At 42.5% G+C, this 18300-nt stretch overlaps 1 protein-coding gene across 1 annotated transcript in view; it reads left to right on the forward strand.

The window, feature by feature from the left end:
* Window positions 1-18300, forward strand: part of slc18a2 (solute carrier family 18 member 2) — a 69361-nt gene that overhangs the window by 27706 nt on the left and 23355 nt on the right. The window contains exons 8-10 of the mRNA XM_037674397.1: window positions 472-532; window positions 2759-2854; window positions 9928-10006. Coding sequence (XP_037530325.1) covers window positions 472-532; window positions 2759-2854; window positions 9928-10006 — 236 coding nt within the window. The remainder of the gene's footprint in view (window positions 1-471; window positions 533-2758; window positions 2855-9927; window positions 10007-18300) is intronic.

An 18300-nucleotide genomic window follows, 5' to 3' on the forward strand; every position in this document is an offset into this window, starting at 1 on the left:
GTCCCCCTCTTACAATGCTGTGATTGCTAGTATCACTCAGCCCTCTGTGAACAGTAAACAGCCATCAGTGTGCTAATGATCCATTGTTAGGCTGATGGTCCTTCTTGAGCATGTGATCAGCTGGTTTTGGTTGTCAGCAGCAAACTGGTTGATCCACTCTGAGACGGTGCTATTTAAGAGACTGAGCTGAATACAGCTCCTCAGACTGAGGAAGTCTCTTGGATGAGAGACGAAACGTTTCTAGATTTTTTTGCTTTTTTTTTTTTTTTTTTTTTGAATGACCAGAGGACCAGATTTAACTTTTTTGGATGTATCTGATCAGGTTTAAAAGAAGCCCTGGTAGGTTGTTATGTATGAATATAACTTATCATTAGTTTCATAAAGTCTTTGATCATCCAGTCTAAATGTTCTTAGAAATTCCTAAGTATGTAAAGTTGATTATTTATTTATTTACTTTTTTCTTTCACACAGAGTCAGAAAGGAACTCCACTGTTGACACTCATGAAGGATCCATACATTTTAATCGCAGCTGGTAAGACAATTAAAGTTTCACAACTGATTTTAGGGAGGTTTCAGTTCAGTTCAGTTTATTTCTGTAGCGCCACATCACAACAGAAGTCGTCTCAGGTCACTGTGAAAAAATATTCACAAACATTATAAAAGCTAATTAGTAGTGAAGTGAGTGTTTATGTAGAAGCATCTGGAAGTTTGTCTTATTTACTGGTGTTGGGTAAAAAGCAGACAAAAAAAATCAATTACTTTAGCTCATTCAAAACAACAGCAAAAGTTCCTTATTTAACATTTTGTACGGTGGTACCACTTTACAATAAGGCTTCCCTTATAGATGCTAATAAATAGTTTATAGATATGTTAATAATTCCTCTATAACCACTTTATAAATCATTAATAACTGCTTATTATGCATTAATTAAGGGCGACAGAGACAAAACTGACCAGTTTCTTGCCAAATAGTGATCCAAATCTGTTCACCTATATATTTCATCTAGAGTTGTTATATTAAACATTTCAGACTAAGTTACTACCTTGTAAGCACAATAAGCATTTGTAAACCAATTTGTTTTAGGATATAAAACTGTACTTTATCACTGCATATTAAGTATCTACAACTAATATTATATCCTATAAATAATAGGTTTACAAATGTTTATTGTGCTTACAAGGTAGTAACTTAGTCTGAGATGTTTAATATAACAACTCTAGATGAAATATATAGGTGAAAAGATGTGGCTCACTGTTTGGCAAGAGTCTTTCTGGCACCCTTAATTAATGCATAATAAGCAGTTATTAATGATTTATAAAGTGTTTATAGAGGAATTAATAACATATCTATGAACTATTTATTAGCATCTATAAGAGGAACTTTATTGTAAAGTGTTACCATTAAGACTATAATGGTTCATCTTTGCACCACTAAAACAATCAAAGATTACACGGCTGGGTGCAGCAGGAAGTTGTTTCTGAGGTAAAGAAGAAAGAAAATAGTCAATGAATCATGTTTTTTGTAAGCTCAGTTTGGAGAAAGGCTTGTTTTTCTGAAAGGACTGAGTTAATGGCTAGTCTGAATGGGGTCAAGGTGAATGTTGAACACTGTCTTAAAATGGGGCTGTGGCTGAGTGGCTAGAGCAGCCGTCCTATAATGCAAGAGTTGGGGGTTCGAATCCACCAGCAGTCACATGCCGAAGTGTCCCTGGGCAAGACACTGAACCCCTCATCGCCTCTGATATGTGTCCCATCAGTGTATGAATGTGATAAAGCTCTGATTAGTCTCTTTTGAACTATTTGTTCAATTAGCTTTGAGATCAGAGCTCCTTTAGAATGGCAGCGGACCCCATTGGTCTTGGCCACTCTTGGATTAGACATTTGCTTGTCAGTCCAGTCACAACTAATTTTTTATTTCTCCAAACAAAGGTCTTTCTAAATCCTATCTAACGTATTGTGTCAACAATGTTTCTAGAGAATACTGCTTTCAAAGCTCTCAACTACATTTTTAAACCAACTAAACAGCAGTAAAGTGCTTTTTGTTTGTGTTTAGTGTTTGTTTGCTCCACAAACACAATATGCATTTTAATTTGGAGTTTACAGCCTTCTGGTGATGCAGTTCTCTTGCTTCCACAAAGTTTTAGTCCTAATGTTTGAATGTACTGAAAGCTGCATTTGAGTGTAATTTTATTCCATGCAGTGAGAAACAGTTGCAACATGAACACAGCACAATAAATTAAATATATATGAAAAAGTGAGAGGACATTTTGTTGGATTTTTCATTGAAACTGGAATTTAGAGCTAAACTTGAACAGATTTATGAGGCACAGTTCAGTTCTATAACAATATGATGATGACAGACTCTCTCACTGACAGCCAGCCTAATGTTTGCACAGCTGAACTGGACGTGTCTTTGTCCATTCTTCCTGCTGCATTAGCTGCAAAAAGACTCTATTAAAGTCTAATATTACAAATAAAACAAGTCCAGCTTTTGTAACTTTTTTGGTTAGTACCTACACTGTATATGTATTTTGTTCAGGAGAGGTAATACTGTTTCTGGCTTTAAAATTGCATACAGCATGTACAGTATGTGAGGAAGCCGTTTTCACCACATCATTACAGAGTCAGAAGGGTAACAAAGAGAGCAGGCTGCGTTTATGTCGGTCCGTGGGGCTGCAAGAACAACACATTAGCACCAAAGAACACAAACAGATCATAATTGACACTGAACACACTTATCTTTAATCTTCATCTCCAGGTGCCATTTGTTTTGGAAATATGGCTATTGCCATGATGGAGCCCACGCTGCCAATCTGGATGATGGAGACCATGTGTGCCAGGAAATGGCAACTAGGTATTTACAAAGCTCTGCTCAGCACACAGAAGAAAAACATACTGCACAGGACCTAAGAACCAAACATGCAATAAGGAGACTCAAAGGCATGAGTGTCTAAATAAATCAAGAGAGTTACAAACACAACAAATTTAACTCAATATCTGAAAAAATGACTAGATTGGAAATACATGTATTTTTCTATTGGTAAATGCTGATTAGCAGTGCTGGCCAGTTTAGTTAATAATCTAATTATTTAATTTTAAGAGTTTCAATAAATCCAAGCAGTGGCTCATGAGATATTTTGCTAACAGAAAAAAATACAGATATGTGCAAAAGCTCAAATCACTTTTAGCAGCAGGACACTTATGTACTTTCAGTGAAAATGGACAACAGTGCAACTCAGTGGAGTTGAGCAATCCAAGTGTGACAAAAATTCCATCTTTACAATTTTATATTTTCTCCATTTTTGTAGCCATATGCAGCAAAAAATTATTTTGCATAATGTGATAGCTGCAGACATTCCTGTAGTAAAAATAAGCATTTTTGTCAGATAATATTACTCATGTTGTTGAACTGTAGTATTATATCTTGGCTTTGGAAGCTTCTTGTGACAAGCTGAACACAATGTTCTATTTCGTATAGGCTTCGCCCTTTAAGAGCTGTCGCTTAGTGGGTGTTATCCCGTCATGCGAAGCATTGCACTGAAAAATTTAGTCCATGCCCATCTGCTGTGTGGGCCCCACCCGGTCCGTATAAATTACGTTAAGAGCGGGTAATCGGCTCCCATTTTTCTTCAGCAAGCTAATAGCACTGTCAGAAGAACGAAGAAGGAAAGTTGTCTAGCTTGACCAACCTTTGTTAAGGCTGCCTGTGGCCCCGCCACATCAACCTCCTGTCGTCCCGGTGAGTTCTACTCCCCGAGGAGAAGCAGACGAGCAGTCTTGTTTCAAGGTAAGCACCGAGGAGTATTCTCAGTGGCAGGTCGCTACACGCTGGACGACGCCATCTTGTAATTTTCCTCTTATCGCCGACTCTCGGAGCGAATCGGATGGTTTCTCCGGGACAGGCGACGTTAGCAGCAGCCCTCCGCTGCTCATTCCCTCCTGGAGAGCGTAGTGTCGGTAGAGGGGGGCTGAGCGAATGCCCCCCCCCCACCCACCACCACCACCTTGTTTTGCATCGGCGACCACACCGTTCCCAGCCGCCAATGCCCTCCTCTGGAGCTGCCCGGCGTAATCCAGGAGGCAGCTGACATGAAGGGACTTTTTCCGTCCCTCTCCTTTCCCCGCCCTGATCGGACGATCTAGCGGGAAGGTTTCTTGGCTCCACTCCGGCTCGCCGTCCTGATCCCATCTGGCCTCATTTTCCCAGCAGTGACATCCTACTGGGACGACACCGGTTCCCACATCTGCGCCCATCACCAGAGTGGAGGGGTTTCACCAAGCGGAAATTCCCTCAGTGCCCCCCTGGAGCCGAGCCTGGCGGAGGCTTTCGGAGCAAAGATTTCCAGGTTGGACCAGCGTCCTGCGCCTCTGGGTAAGCATAACCAGATGGTGACATTGCTCTCCAACCGAGCTCACCAGTGTGCATTCCAGGCGGCCGCAGCGAACAACATGTTACGCTGCTGGTGTACAACGTCAAGAGGCGGGAGGAGACGTAACGCTCCCTCTGCAAGGCAGCTGAAGTCATCCTCAACCGGTGCGCCGCTTTGTTGTCTGCCGGTCTCGCATCGCAGCCAGAGGACGAGGTCCACCTGGCCCGTCACTCCACCTTCCTCTCGGAGGAGCTGCAGAAAGCCTTTTTGTTAGAGGGTCCCTATCAACGAGGGATCGTTTTCAAGACTCTCCACGGCTACACAACTCCTCCCCGCTCCGCTACACCAGCCACGCCCGTCAGACATCACTGGCATCCGAAGGTTCAGCGTTTCCCGGAGATCGCCAACAGGTGGCGCCCTAGGACAACAAACCGCAGAGCTCAGGGGGAGATGACACAAAATGACGGTTTGCGGAGGATGTGTGTGAAGATGACTCGAGTTTTGGAATAAAACATCATTTAATGATGAAAGAGTCTATTTTAGCCAGTGTGTCGGCTCGGATGAACCTGACAGCGGCTCCTTCACACATCCTCCACACGAATGAGCCGGTGGCCTTTTAAAAGTTTTTTTCAATCACCGTCGCTCCAAAACAAGGTGAGACGCCCGCATGACACAACAGCCGTAAGCGAATGTGGTCCGCAGATTGAGTTCTGTGGGATAACTCGTTTCAGCCCAAGCTGCACACCCCTCACCGAAGTGGTGTCAAACGCGTGCTCCCACGACGCGAGTAGCCTTCACCCAACGGCACTGCATTGATGAAGGTGCGCACACAGCTTCTCAGCGCTCGCCCACTCATGTCAACATAAACGTAAGACCGCTAATCGAGCCCAGTAACGAATCTCGCTCTCGGTAGGAGCGACACGCGTCTCACCGCAATGGTTTCAAACGCGCGCTCCCGCAGCATCAACAGTTTTCACACGCCTCTCCTCAACACACGCCGGTCCACATAGACATGAATGTGGACCCGCAGCCCGAGCGCAGCACACAGACGCGCTCAGAGCCCTTCAAGGAAGCCTCAGTTTGGGGTCACGCGGAATACACTCCCGCGGCTCATGACGGCGGCCGAGGCGGTGGATTGGCTGACATCCGTAAAAACATGACGCACCACCTAAATGCGCGCCCACTCCACGAACGTTACACGGAGTGGCTGCGGGCTTGCTTGCCAGACATGGATGGCCAAGGTGATAGCAGGGGTTACACGTTGCAACTTGCAGCCCGACCCCCTCTGTTCGGAGGAGTTTTAGAGATGGTCCTCATCCATACCAGGTCTCATCCCTAAAGGCAGAAGTCCAGGGGTTCCCGACGGAGAGGAAAACACAGGTTTTTACTCACGTTACTTCCTAGTTCCAAACGGAATGGAGGAACAAGACCGATTTGGACCTGTCAGTTTTTCAACAAGGCGATCGTGAGCAGACCGCTTCACATGCCGGCACAGGCTCAGGTGTTGACGTCACACCTGCTAATTCTGGGCTTCGCCATAAAATTGGAAAAGTTTGATTCTCCCAGCCCAGACGATTCTTAGCTGGGAGTGGGGCTAAACTCAACCACCATGAGGGCTCGTTTATTTGTTTATCACAGACGAGAATCGACTCTCTAAGAGTCCAGCTCCGCCACGTAAGGCTGGGCAGAGTAGTAACAACTATTTTCCATCATAAAGCAGTTAGGAACAATGTCGTCAGCTCACACTGTGGCCCCGATGGGTTTACTACACATGAGACGCCTCCAGAGATGGTTTGCTTGTTAGCGCATGGATCTGGTGAGGCAAAAAGAGACGGATGATCACTGTTCCTTCCTCCGTGAGAACAGATCTCCGACACTGGGAAACCCCCTGGTTCTGCCGGAGGGAGTCCCGGTCAGCAGACCTACGTCACACGTGTCAGTCTTCACAGACGCGTCGGTGTCAGGTTGGGTGGTGACATGCCTATCTCGAGCTGTAGGGGCACTGTGGCCTTTTCTCACAACAGCTCATATAAACATTCTGGAATGTTGCACGGTTCTGAATGTGATTCAACACTTTGCTTCAACATGTTTTGAGTCACACAGACAACAAGATTACTGCTGCTTACATAAACCGGCAGGGGTGTGCGCGCTCAGCCCAAATGTTACACATTGCGAGAAAATTAATGTGTTGATCACACCAAAATCTGCTCTCCATCAGAGCAGTGTACATCCCTGGTGTTCTGAACAAGGGGCAGATGTGATGTCCAGGGGCGGTTCGCGTCACGGGGAGTGGACCCTCCACTCCAGTCTGATGGCCCAGACGTGGCAGAAATCTGGCAAGCGACTGTGGACCTGTTTGCGACATGAGGAAATGCTCAATGTCAACTATGGGCTTCACTGAGCACGTGAGACGAACCACCGCTGGGGGTGGACGTATTTGCTCACAGCCCAGGAAACTGCCGGGGAGGGAGGATGCTCTCCTCCAGGTGGGAAGAGCGATCAGGAATTACCCAGAAATAGACCAGCACCTGTGAATCTGGCCGCTGAGCAGATCCGCTTAGAGAGGATGGGTCTCCTGCAAGATGTAGTGCACACAATCCAGAATTCACGTGCTGCATCCACCACAGCGCTGTACACATCAAAGTGGACAGCTTTTCAGCGCTGGTGTACAGAGAAAGGTGTAGAGGCCACCTCATGTCCACTAGGTGGTGTGCTATCTTTTCTGCAGCAGCTGATGGACAGAAATTTGGTGTTCAGCATGATTAAAACGTACGCTGAGGCAATCTCTTCCTGTCACAAAGGTTGTTTTGGAGACAGAACAGCTTTTAATCATCCGCTGATGGAGCGTTTTGTAAAAGGTGTACAGAGAAAGGTGTAGAGACCATCTCATGTCCACTAGGCGACGTGCTGTCCTTTCTGCAGCAGATGATGGACAGAAATTTGGCGTTCAGCACGATTAAAACGTACGCTGCAGCCATCTCTTCCTGTCACGAAAACATCACAAGCTCTTTTAAATCAAGAGCGATATCGTTGGAGGGATTTTCCCTCCCCCCCACAAATCAGAAGAAGAAATATCTTTCCATCTGCTCTGTCCTGCGCAGGCGTTGACATGTTACATAGCGCGCACAGCTGCAATGCGTCAAACTCAACATTTGTTTGTGCATTATAGAGATGCATCTGCAGGTCGCCCGTTATCCACCCAGCACCTGTCACACTGGTTGTGTGAGGCCTTTTCTGAAGCCTACAGAGCATCAGATTTAGAGCCTCCTGATAACCTCAGGGCGCACTCGACCAGAGGTATCGCATCTTCGACTGCTTTGCATAATGGTATGACAATGCAGGATATTTGCACTGCGGCCGCGTGGTCAACACCCTGCTCATTTATTCGTTTCTATATACGTGATGTGACGACTCGTTCCATGACACATTCTGTACTTAGTGTTCTAACAGAATGAATATTGTTGTTTCATGGAACCCCGTTTTACTCACATCTGTCTGCATGCATTACAGTGTGAGATGTTGTTATCAGCCACAAGTTGTGACTGTTATTTTGGTTCTATTGTCACTAATCAGTTCATGACTATTGTTACCAAACAGTTCATTTGATTAATAATCAGTTCACTTGCTATTATTAATCTGTTCATACTGTTCAGCCATGAATCGGTTGGTTCATGGCTCCTTTTCAGCATTTTCCCTCCCCGTTGAAACTTTTCTGGAGCGTTCATGCATTCAGAACGCGTAACTACACAGCATGCATCTGTGCATGGTACACATAATTACACAACGCGTAATTACGCACATGGGGAGCTGAGTGGCAAGATGGTTTTGGGCAGCTTCCGCTTCATACGATGTTCGAATGGACCCAGTGCGGCGAGGACCACATCCGCTTCGCCCTTAACCCACTAAGCGACAGCTCTTAAAGGGCGAAGCCTATAAGAAATAGAACGTCAGTTACGTACTGTAACCCCAGATTCTATGAGTATAGGTGTAGCCCTTTAAGCGTCGGGCCTCACTGGCTCCTAAATGGCTGAAGAAAAAGCTATTTGGGAGCCGATTACCCGCTCTTAACGTAAATTATACGGACTGGTGGGGCCCACACAGCAGGTGGGCGTGGACTAAATTTTTCAGTGCAATGCTTCGCATGACGGGATAAAACCCACTTAAGTGACAGCTCTTAAATGGCTACACCTATACTCATAGAATCTGGTGTTACAGTACGTAACCAACGTTTCATTAATTCCACATTCACATCAATGTTTTGGATCTTTCCTAGGTACATTATGTACTTAAAAATGTCTTTACTAAACTATTTCACATAATTGTCTTTTTAGCTTGGCAATTTTATTCAGCTATGTTGTTTTCCTGATTTTGTTTGTATGGATTTTCCTATTTGAACAGACACTGGTTTCAGGAAGTATTCAGGTCCCATTGACTTACAACAGAGACAGGGAGACTGCTCAGGGTGGAGGAAATGATGAGTAGAACAAAATACAGAGATGAATATCAAAGTTCATGCTCAACAATTTAGTTAAAAAAAATGTAACAAAGTTGAGTCAGGTTCTCTGGACAGTTTCTTTGTGTTGAAACGTTTCGTCTTTCATCCAAAAGACTTCATCAGTCAGAGGAGCCACAACAAAATCATTCTTACAAATAGCGGATTATAGTGGATCAACCAGTTTGATGGTGCTAAGATGGTTTCTGGAGTCCGACCTCTCTCCTGTCAACTCGTCTCCAGGTCAGTAGGAACTGACTTAACTTAGTTTAATTTTTTATCTGTTTACTGAGCATGAACTTTGATGTTTTGAACCCTTTGGCCATGGATGCCGAGTCGCCAGTGGAGACTAATAGAAAATAAAACTAACCTAGTGAATAGGCTGCAATATAAAATTGTAAGATGTGGGGGGTTGGGGGGGGGGGGGGTTGGTCTGAATGTTTTCTGAAGCCACTGTAGATGTTGTATAAGATGTAGACATTATATATGTTCATATGTGGGGGCCGAGATGGTGTAGAGGCAGGGCAGCCGGCTTGGGACCCGAAAGTCCCAGGTTCGATCCCCAGTCACTGCACATCACGTCTCTGGGCAGCACGTCTCATCCCCAAAATGCCCCCCGGGCGCTTTCAATAGCTGCCCACTGCACCACCTGGTGGTGAATGGGTTAAATGCAGAGACTAATTTTGCCATTGTATGGAAACATACAGTGCTGACATTGTGATGACATTATTATTATTATTATATGTTTAATTATGCTTATGTTTAAATGAACTCAGTGAAGTTGTTCAAACGTTTCATCTATAGTTTTTTTCAGTCCTGAAACAGTCTTATTAGTTGTTGGTTGTTTTGGCACTGTTTTATATGAAGTCTAGGTCAGATAAAGAGGATGAGAGGGGAACAGGATATTAGGGTGTCACATGCTGGCAGGTAGAAAGGGGACTTCATTACAGACAATACAAGATGTACAACAGCTTGTGATGAGGCCCTGATTGAAATCTCTTTATCTTGGAAATCCTGCCCACAACTTTCTACCCTTGTGTCTCTGTGTGTCCGTCGGTGGCACAGGCATCGCCTTCTTACCAGCGTCCATCTCCTACCTTATTGGAACCAACATCTTCGGCACGTTGGCACACAAGATGGGGAGGTAGGAGGGAAATTGCTCTTATCTACTGTCTGTCCCACTCTCCCTCTGATGATGTGATATCTGTTTCCGCTCCTATAAATGAGTTTTCAGAGGTTTTAGTGTTTGTGGTGCTGCTGTTATTGAAGTCTTGACGGTGCAGGGCTTCCTTAATATGAGTTTGAACTTTTATTTTTTTTTTATTGATAGTTAGTTCTTCTGCTTTTGTTCATGGCCAAACAACTTTTTACTGGCAAAAATGTACAATAAGTTTACCAGCTTTAACCAACCAAATGCTAGAGTTCTGTTTTCTGGAAAAGAATAAGATGGTGTTTATATTCAATTAAAATCTGATCATTTAAAATACTTTGTATATTTTACTTTAAAAAAAATTAGTAGCTGGCATGCACCCAAGATATTTCATGTATTGAAAATGAGATTTTGAAACTTACTCTCTTCTAACAAGCAATGTAATAAAAGTCACCAAGATTTAATACAAAGCCTGATCATATAAAAGCCTGAAGAAGACAAGGTTGGCAAAGGACTTTAAAAACGTCAACAAATTAATTAAAAATAAAAACTGTTTAAAAACTACATTGGTTCAAGGTTCTTTTTTGTCATTCACATCACATGTGGTACCTGAGGTGGAATGAAATTGTGTACTCACTGTTCCAGTTACATCCAACAATAGCAAAAATATAAAGTATAAAAAGTATATAAGGATCCAAGATATATGCAAAACAATAATAATGTAAAATAATATGGTTTATTAAGCAGCAGCCTGAACATGAGTCGTGAACAGATGGGTATGAATACAGCAGCTTAAAGGCAATAAAACAGCAGCAAGGATAATCAGAAGCACAGATGAAGTTGCATATCACCAATTAAAGTGGCATTACAGTGATTTTTCTTTCTTTCTTTTTACATTGATTTTCCTTGTTAGGGATTTATTCACTTCAGTTCAATTCAGTTATTTATATAGTGCCAATTCACAACGAAGTTGTCTCAGGGCACTTTACAGGAACATTCACATACATAAAAAAGCCAATTAGTAAAGTTCTGTATCTAAGGAATCCAGCAGACAAGTTGAATCTGGGCTTCGTTGCAGTCTCCCATCCTGAGCAAGCACAGTGGCAACAATGGAAAGGAAAGACTCCCTTTTAAAAGGAAGAAACCTCCAACAGAACCAGGCTGAGGACAAGCAGCCATCTGCTTTGACCGGCTGGTTTGAGAGGACAGGAAGGAGAAACAGACGAACACAGAATGTCAGGTCCAGATATAGGTCCAGGTGTATCTGAAAGACAAAAACACGTCAAGGATAGAAAAAATAATTACAAATACAAAACAGGTTGAGCAGAGTAAGTAAAGACAGTAGCAGAGTGAAAAAGTGTGGTCAGTTTGTCCTCCAACACTCTAAGCCTATGGCAGCATAACTAAGGGACAGCTCAGGAAACCCAAGACAACCCTTGCTATAGGATTTATCAAAAGGGAAAGTCTTAAGCCCAGTCTTAAAACTGGATAATGTGTCAGCCTCACAAAGAGTAACTGGAAGTTGGTTCCACAAGAGAGGAGCCTGATGACTGAAAGATCTTCCTCCCATTCTGCTTTTGGAATCTCTAGGAACCACAAGTAAACCTGCAGTCTGAGAGCCAAGTGCTCTGTTGGGAAAATATGGAACAATAAGATCTGTAATATAAGATGTAACTAGGTTGTTGAGAGCTTTGTAAGTTTCAAGTAAGATCTTGAATTATATTCTGGATTTGACAGGGAGCCAGTGGAGAGAAGCTAAAACTGGAGAGATATGATCTCTCCTACTAACTCCAGTTAAGACTCTGGCAGCAGCATTTTGGATCAACTGAAGACGTTTTAAAGACGTATTTGTACACCCAGATAATAAACCATTGCAATTGTCCAGTCTAGATGTGACACATGCATGAACCAGTTTTTCTGCATAATTTTTAGATAAGATATTTCTAATTTTAGTGATATTACGCAGGTGGAAGAAGGCAGTTCTAGTAACATTTTTAATGTGGGGAGAAAAGACATGTCCTGATCAAAAATAACACCAAGATTTTTAACATTAGAACCGGAGGCCAGATTAATGCCATCTAAGGATCAGAGTCAGAGTCGGAGAGATTTATTTGTCATTTGCATCTCATATGTTACATGTGGTGGAACAAGATTATGTACACAGTGTCCCAGTTACATCCAACAATAAAAATGTAAAAGAAACACAGTAACAAAATCTACAGTATGCACTAAGAAAAACATCAGCTAAATTATACGCTAAGCACTATTAGCATAAAAACATTATGTCAAACAGCAGCACGAACATGAGTATGTGTAAGCAGATGAGTATGAATGAACACAGCAACATGAAACAGATCAGCAACAACAAAATGTGATTTGTCACAGTGATTATGATTCATGAGTCTAACAGCCTCAGGATAGAAGCTGTTCCTCAGTCTAGTGGTTCTACACTTAATGCTCCTCAACCTCCTTCCTGAGGGGAGCGGAGAAACAAGTGTGTGTGCTGGGTGAGTGGGGTCCTTCATGATGCAGGTGGCCCTCTTCCTATATCTAGAGGTGTAAATGTCTGTGATGGTGGGGAGACTGACTCCAACAGACTTCTGTGCAGCCTTTTCTCTTTCGACTGACATCCCTGACTTCTGACTGACATCAAATCCACTCATTCAGACAGAAGATCAAAATGCACAATTACTTTGTAAATAGACATTTAACTTGATTTCTAAGTCTAATGAGGTTTAGAAATCATTAATACTGTTTCACAGTTGATTTAAATGAGTGGTTCACTTCAACATTTAGAAATGGTATGAACTAAACACACTTTGATTATCAAGATATTCTAAAATAGTAATGATAATATAAAAAGGAAGAGTGTTCTTTCAATTAATTAATTCAGGATACAATTAAATAGTCTCTTGATGAGCTAATTTGTATTTCTGGATTCAGATCAATGAAGTAACAGTTCCTGTCCCCTGAAGGTCTTCAGAGACAGGTTGTGGTCGGAGGCCTAGTTCACTACAAGACTGAGCTGAATACAGCACCTCAAACTGAGGAAGTCTTTCGGATGAAAGATGAAATGTATCTACATTTTTTTGCTTTGTTTTGTTTTTTGTTTTTTTGAATGTCCAGAGGACCAGATTGAACTTTTTTGGAGAGACATCACATGTTTAAACAAGGTCCAGCATGTGCCTGAGTTCTTGGGTGGGACCATTTACATGTTGAGTTCAATGAAAGGAGTCCAATAAATCTAGAAAGTCCTTCACTAAGGGCTTCTCTTGACAACACACATGAATATTAAAGTCCCCAATGATTAAAACATGATCATATCTCAGTGTGATATCAGCCAGAAAATCAGAGAATTCACTTATGAAATCCTTGGATCGAGGGGGGCGGAAGACCAGTATGCACAGAACTGGAGGAGAATGTCTGAGTTCAAAGACGCTCAGCTCAAATCTGGAGCGGGAAACCGGGATGGCCAACTGTTTACAGGCAAAGTTTGGTTTAAAAACTGTTAATAATCCGCCAACGCGCCGGCCTGATGGCCACGGGGCATTGAAACACAGACAGTCCAGAGGTAATAATTCCACCAAGGCACTGGACTCTCCGGCATCCAAGATTCTATGACGCAGAGTAAATCCAATATGTGGGTAGCTGGCCAGCAGGGCCCCTGAAGCACCATGGGTCACAGAGGCAATGATCAGATCCAAAGCGAGCCCCATAACTCTTGACAGAATAATCCACACGGTGCCTCAGTTTCCCCAAAACCCCAGCACGCTTCCCATGACATCTGTGATGTTTCATCCAGGCAGAAAGGCCAGGGTCATGTAGAAGGAATGCAGGCGTCCTAGACAGAACCGGTGAAGGAGAGTGCTGACCACTGTACAAAAATTCCAGAGGCTTTTCAGCAAACTACGGAGCTCCAAAAGTGCCTGACGATCATACTTCAAATATGATTCGGTACACAGAACAAAGCATTGTAAAAATAACAAAAATAGAAGGAAAACAGAGAGCGAGGGATGGCAAGCCCTACACACCGGCGCCATCTTGAAAAAGATATAACTGTGTATCATCAGCATAACAATTAAATTTTATCCCATGCTGTTTAAGAACTTTACCTAATGGAAGCATATATAAAATAAAGATATTGGTCCAAGCACTGAACCCTGAGGAACTCCATGACTAACTTTGGTGTATGAAGAAGATTCATTATTTACATTTACAAATTGGAATCTATCAGATAAATATGTTTTAAACCATTTTAGAGCTGTTTCTGTAATTCCAATATCATATTCAAGCCTCTGTAGTAAAATATTGTGATCAACTGTATCAAATGCAGCACTGACGTCTAACAGGACCAGTATAGACACAAGTCCAGTGTCTGAGGCCATGAGAATATCATTAGTAACTTTCACCAGTGCAGTTTCAGTGCTATGATGAGCTCTAAAACCTGACTGAATCTCCTCAAACAGATTATTTATTTGCAGATGTTCACGCAACTGACCTGCAACTATTTTCTCTAGAATTTTTTTGATGAAAGTTAGATCAGAAGACTGTTGGAGTCAGCTTCCCCACCATCACATACATCTACACCTCCAAATGCAGGAAGAGGGCCACCTGCATCATGAAGGACCCCACTCACCCAGCACACACACTTTTTGCCCCACTTCCCTCAGGCAGGAGGTTGAGGAGCATTAAGTGTAGAACCACTAGACTGAGGAACAGCTTCTACCCTGAAGCTGTTAGACTCATGAATCTCTAATCTGGATTATCACTGCAAAATAATCACTGTAATGCCACTTGATTGTTGATGTGCTGCTGACTATCTATGCTGCTGATTATTTCATGATGCTGTATTAATTCATACTCATCTGCTCACACAGACTCATGCTTGTGCTGCTGTTGTTTGGCGTATTGTTTTGCACTAATAGTGTTTAGCGTATTTCTTAGTTCATAACTTAGATCCTAATTACAGATTCTTTTTACAATTTATATTATTGGTATTGTTGGATGAAACAGGGACCCTGTGTACACAATTTCGTTCCACATCATGTACCGCATGTGATGCGAACGATAATAAAACCAACATGAACTTGAACTTGATATTATATATAGGTCTATAATTGGCTAGGATTCCTGAGTCAAGATTATGTTTCTTAAGTACAGGTTTAATTACAGCAACCTTAAAATGCTGTGGTATGTAATCATTCATTAGAGACAAATTAGGCAGATCCAAAATGTGGATATTAGTTAAGGAAAATACCTCTTTAAACAGTCTGGTTGGGATGGGATCTAGCAAACATGTGGATGGTTTGGATGAAGCTATTATTTAATGGGGTGATTTATTATTTGTGGGTGGCTATGGCTGAGTGGTTAGAGCAGTCGTCCTCCAATGCAAGAGTTGGGGTTCGAATCCACCAGCAGTCACATGCTGAAGTCTCCCTGGGCAAGACACTGAACCTCTCATTGCCTCCGATGTGTGTCCCTTAGGAGTATGAATGTGAGCTAAAGCACTGATTAGTCTCTTTATAATGATTTGGTCAATTAGCTTTGTAGAGATATAGTAGAGTGCTGTATGAATGGGTAAATGAGGCACAGATTGTAGTGTAAAGACCTTTAATTATCTTGATCAGATAGAAAGGCGCTATATAAGTACAGTCCATTTACCATTTATTTTTGAAAATTCAGAGAGCTCAACAGGACAAAAACAGTCCAAACATAAACCAGGCTCTAGTAATATTTCTGAAGCTACATCATCTGACAGGGAATCAGGGATAGTAGTAGGAAAGATGGTTTGATTTTTTTATTTAATTGAAATAATTTTATGAGTTTAACAGCTTCAGTGTAGAAGCTGTTCCTCAGTCTAGTGGTTCTACACTTAATGCTCCTCAACCTTCTGCCTGACAGAACCGGGGCAAAAAGTGTGTGCTGGGTGAGTGGGGTCTTTCATGATGCAGGTGGCCCTCTTTCTGTATCTGGAGGTGTAGATGTCTGTGATGGTGGGGAGGCTGACTCCAACAGACTTCTGTGCAGCCTTCACCACTCTCTTCAGAGCTTGTCACTCTCTAGCTGTGCAGCCTCCACGCCACATGTTGATGCTGGAGCACAGGATGCTCTCCACTGCACACCTATAGAAGGAGGTGAGGACTGAGCTTCCCAGACCATCTCGCCTCAGTCACCTGAGGAAGTAGAGTCTCTGTTGTGCTTTTTTGATCAGTCTGGTGGTGTTGTTGCCCCAGCTGAACTGAGGTTGTCATTCAGGTGCACACCCAAGTACTTGTAACTGGAGACCACTTCCATCGCAGATCCTCCTATGTTCAGGGGGTGGGGGTAGGTGTGTTTGCTTTTTTTGCATATAATTTTTAAAAACACAAGAATTCTGAAAATGTCAGTGCCTAATGGATGAGTGAGCATGTCTGTGCTAGACCACCATGATCTCAGAACCCTCATATGCACACATACATCAACAACATCCAATTAAACCATATGAAAAACTTTATAAATCACTACAACACAGTGTTAAAATTCACAAATATCTCTTCATACTGTACTGTGAGAAAATTAAGTTTTATGTTAACCTTATCAAGTATCATGGACTTCTCAGATTGTTGAGGCATCGGCAATGAACATCACAGAAAGGAAACATGCATTGTTCCCAGACAAACCTGTATTCTAGATCATAATTGACGGTGAGAAGGTTGATGGATGTTGTGTGCTTTGGACCAAGCAAGAAAAAGAACATCCAGACTATCTTGATGCATTCTCAATAATCCAGGTAGAAAAATCTAAAAAAGTTAAATCTGGTCCTCTGGACATTCAAAAAACAAAGCAAAGCAAAACACACACAAAAAAAATGTAGAAACATTTCGGCTTTCATTCGAAAGACTTCTTCAGTCTGAGGTGCTGTATTCAGCTCAGTCTCTTAAATAGCACCTTCTCAGAGTGGATTAACCAGTTTACCGCTGACAACCAAAACCAGCTGCTCACATGGTCAAGAAGGACCATCAGCCTAACAATGGATCATTAGCACACTGATGGCTGTTTACTATTCACAGAGGGCTGAGTGATACTAGCAATAACAGCATTGTAAGAGGGGGACAGTTGAACCCGGAGGCCTCCACCCCTGTTTAATGATGGACGATTTCTTTTCACAAAGATGGCCTCTTTTACTCCTCTCTCAAACCATCGTTCCTCCCTATTCAGGATGTGAACATCTTCATCCCTGGAAGAGTGACCACTGGCCTGGAGATGAGTGTAGACCGCAGATTCCTGGCCTGATGATATTGATCTTCTGTGCTGGGCCATCCTTTTGGCCAGTGGCTGTTTAGTTTCCTCGATGTAAGACTGATCACAGCCCTCCTGACACTGAACAGCATACACAATATTACTCTGTTTGTGCCGGGGGACTGGATTTTTGGGATGAACCAGCATTTGCCGTAATGTATTTTGGGGTTTAAAAGCCACTGGGACGTTGTGTTTAGAAAATAAAGATCTCAGTTTCTCTGATACTCCCTCAACATACGGAATGACCACTGGTCTTGGTTTGGGTTCCTCCTTTTCACCTGTTGGCTGACTGGAGTCCTGTTTGGGTTTCTTCTCTGCTTTCAGGAAGGCCCAGTTAGGATATCCACATTGTTCTAGAGCCTGTCTTGTGTGGGATTTCTCCTTCTGCCTGGCTCCTGAGCTAGTGGGGATGCTGTCTGCTCTGTGGTACAGAGTCCTGATGACTCCTAACTTGTGCTCCAAAACACAGATGAAAGATGAAACGTTACGACATTTTTTTTGTTTGTTTGTTTTGCTTTGTTTTGTTTTTTGAATGTCCAGAGGATCTGACTTAAATTTTATAACATCCAGACTAGCTTCAGCAACTAGTCTAAAAGTCTGGTTCTGTAGTGGTACAAACTTGGGCCATTTCTACTTGCAACTAGGTCCATTAGACATTTTATAGCAACGCATGGTGCCTTGAAGACCTATATTTTATTTTTTTTACCAGGGACATCCACACATTTTCAAAACACATTCTGCACACATTACAAAGGCATGGCTGTGGAAGAAGAGGGAACATGTACTGGACCAACCTGCCTTCAACCTAGAGAATTTGGGACCAAAAATATAACATGATCCACCACCTAAAACTTTAACATATTTTATGTACTATAAGAAGAAATGGTGACATTACCAAAAGTTAAAAATTTCAGTAACCCATTATTTTTTAGATATATTGCAAGCCAATATGAATGATTATATATGCATACAGACACACACACACACACACACGTATATATATATATATA

This window comes from Nematolebias whitei, chromosome 1, assembly GCF_014905685.2.
Source record: "Nematolebias whitei isolate Nwh7 chromosome 1, NemWhi1, whole genome shotgun sequence".
Taxonomy (NCBI): domain Eukaryota; kingdom Metazoa; phylum Chordata; class Actinopteri; order Cyprinodontiformes; family Rivulidae; genus Nematolebias; species Nematolebias whitei.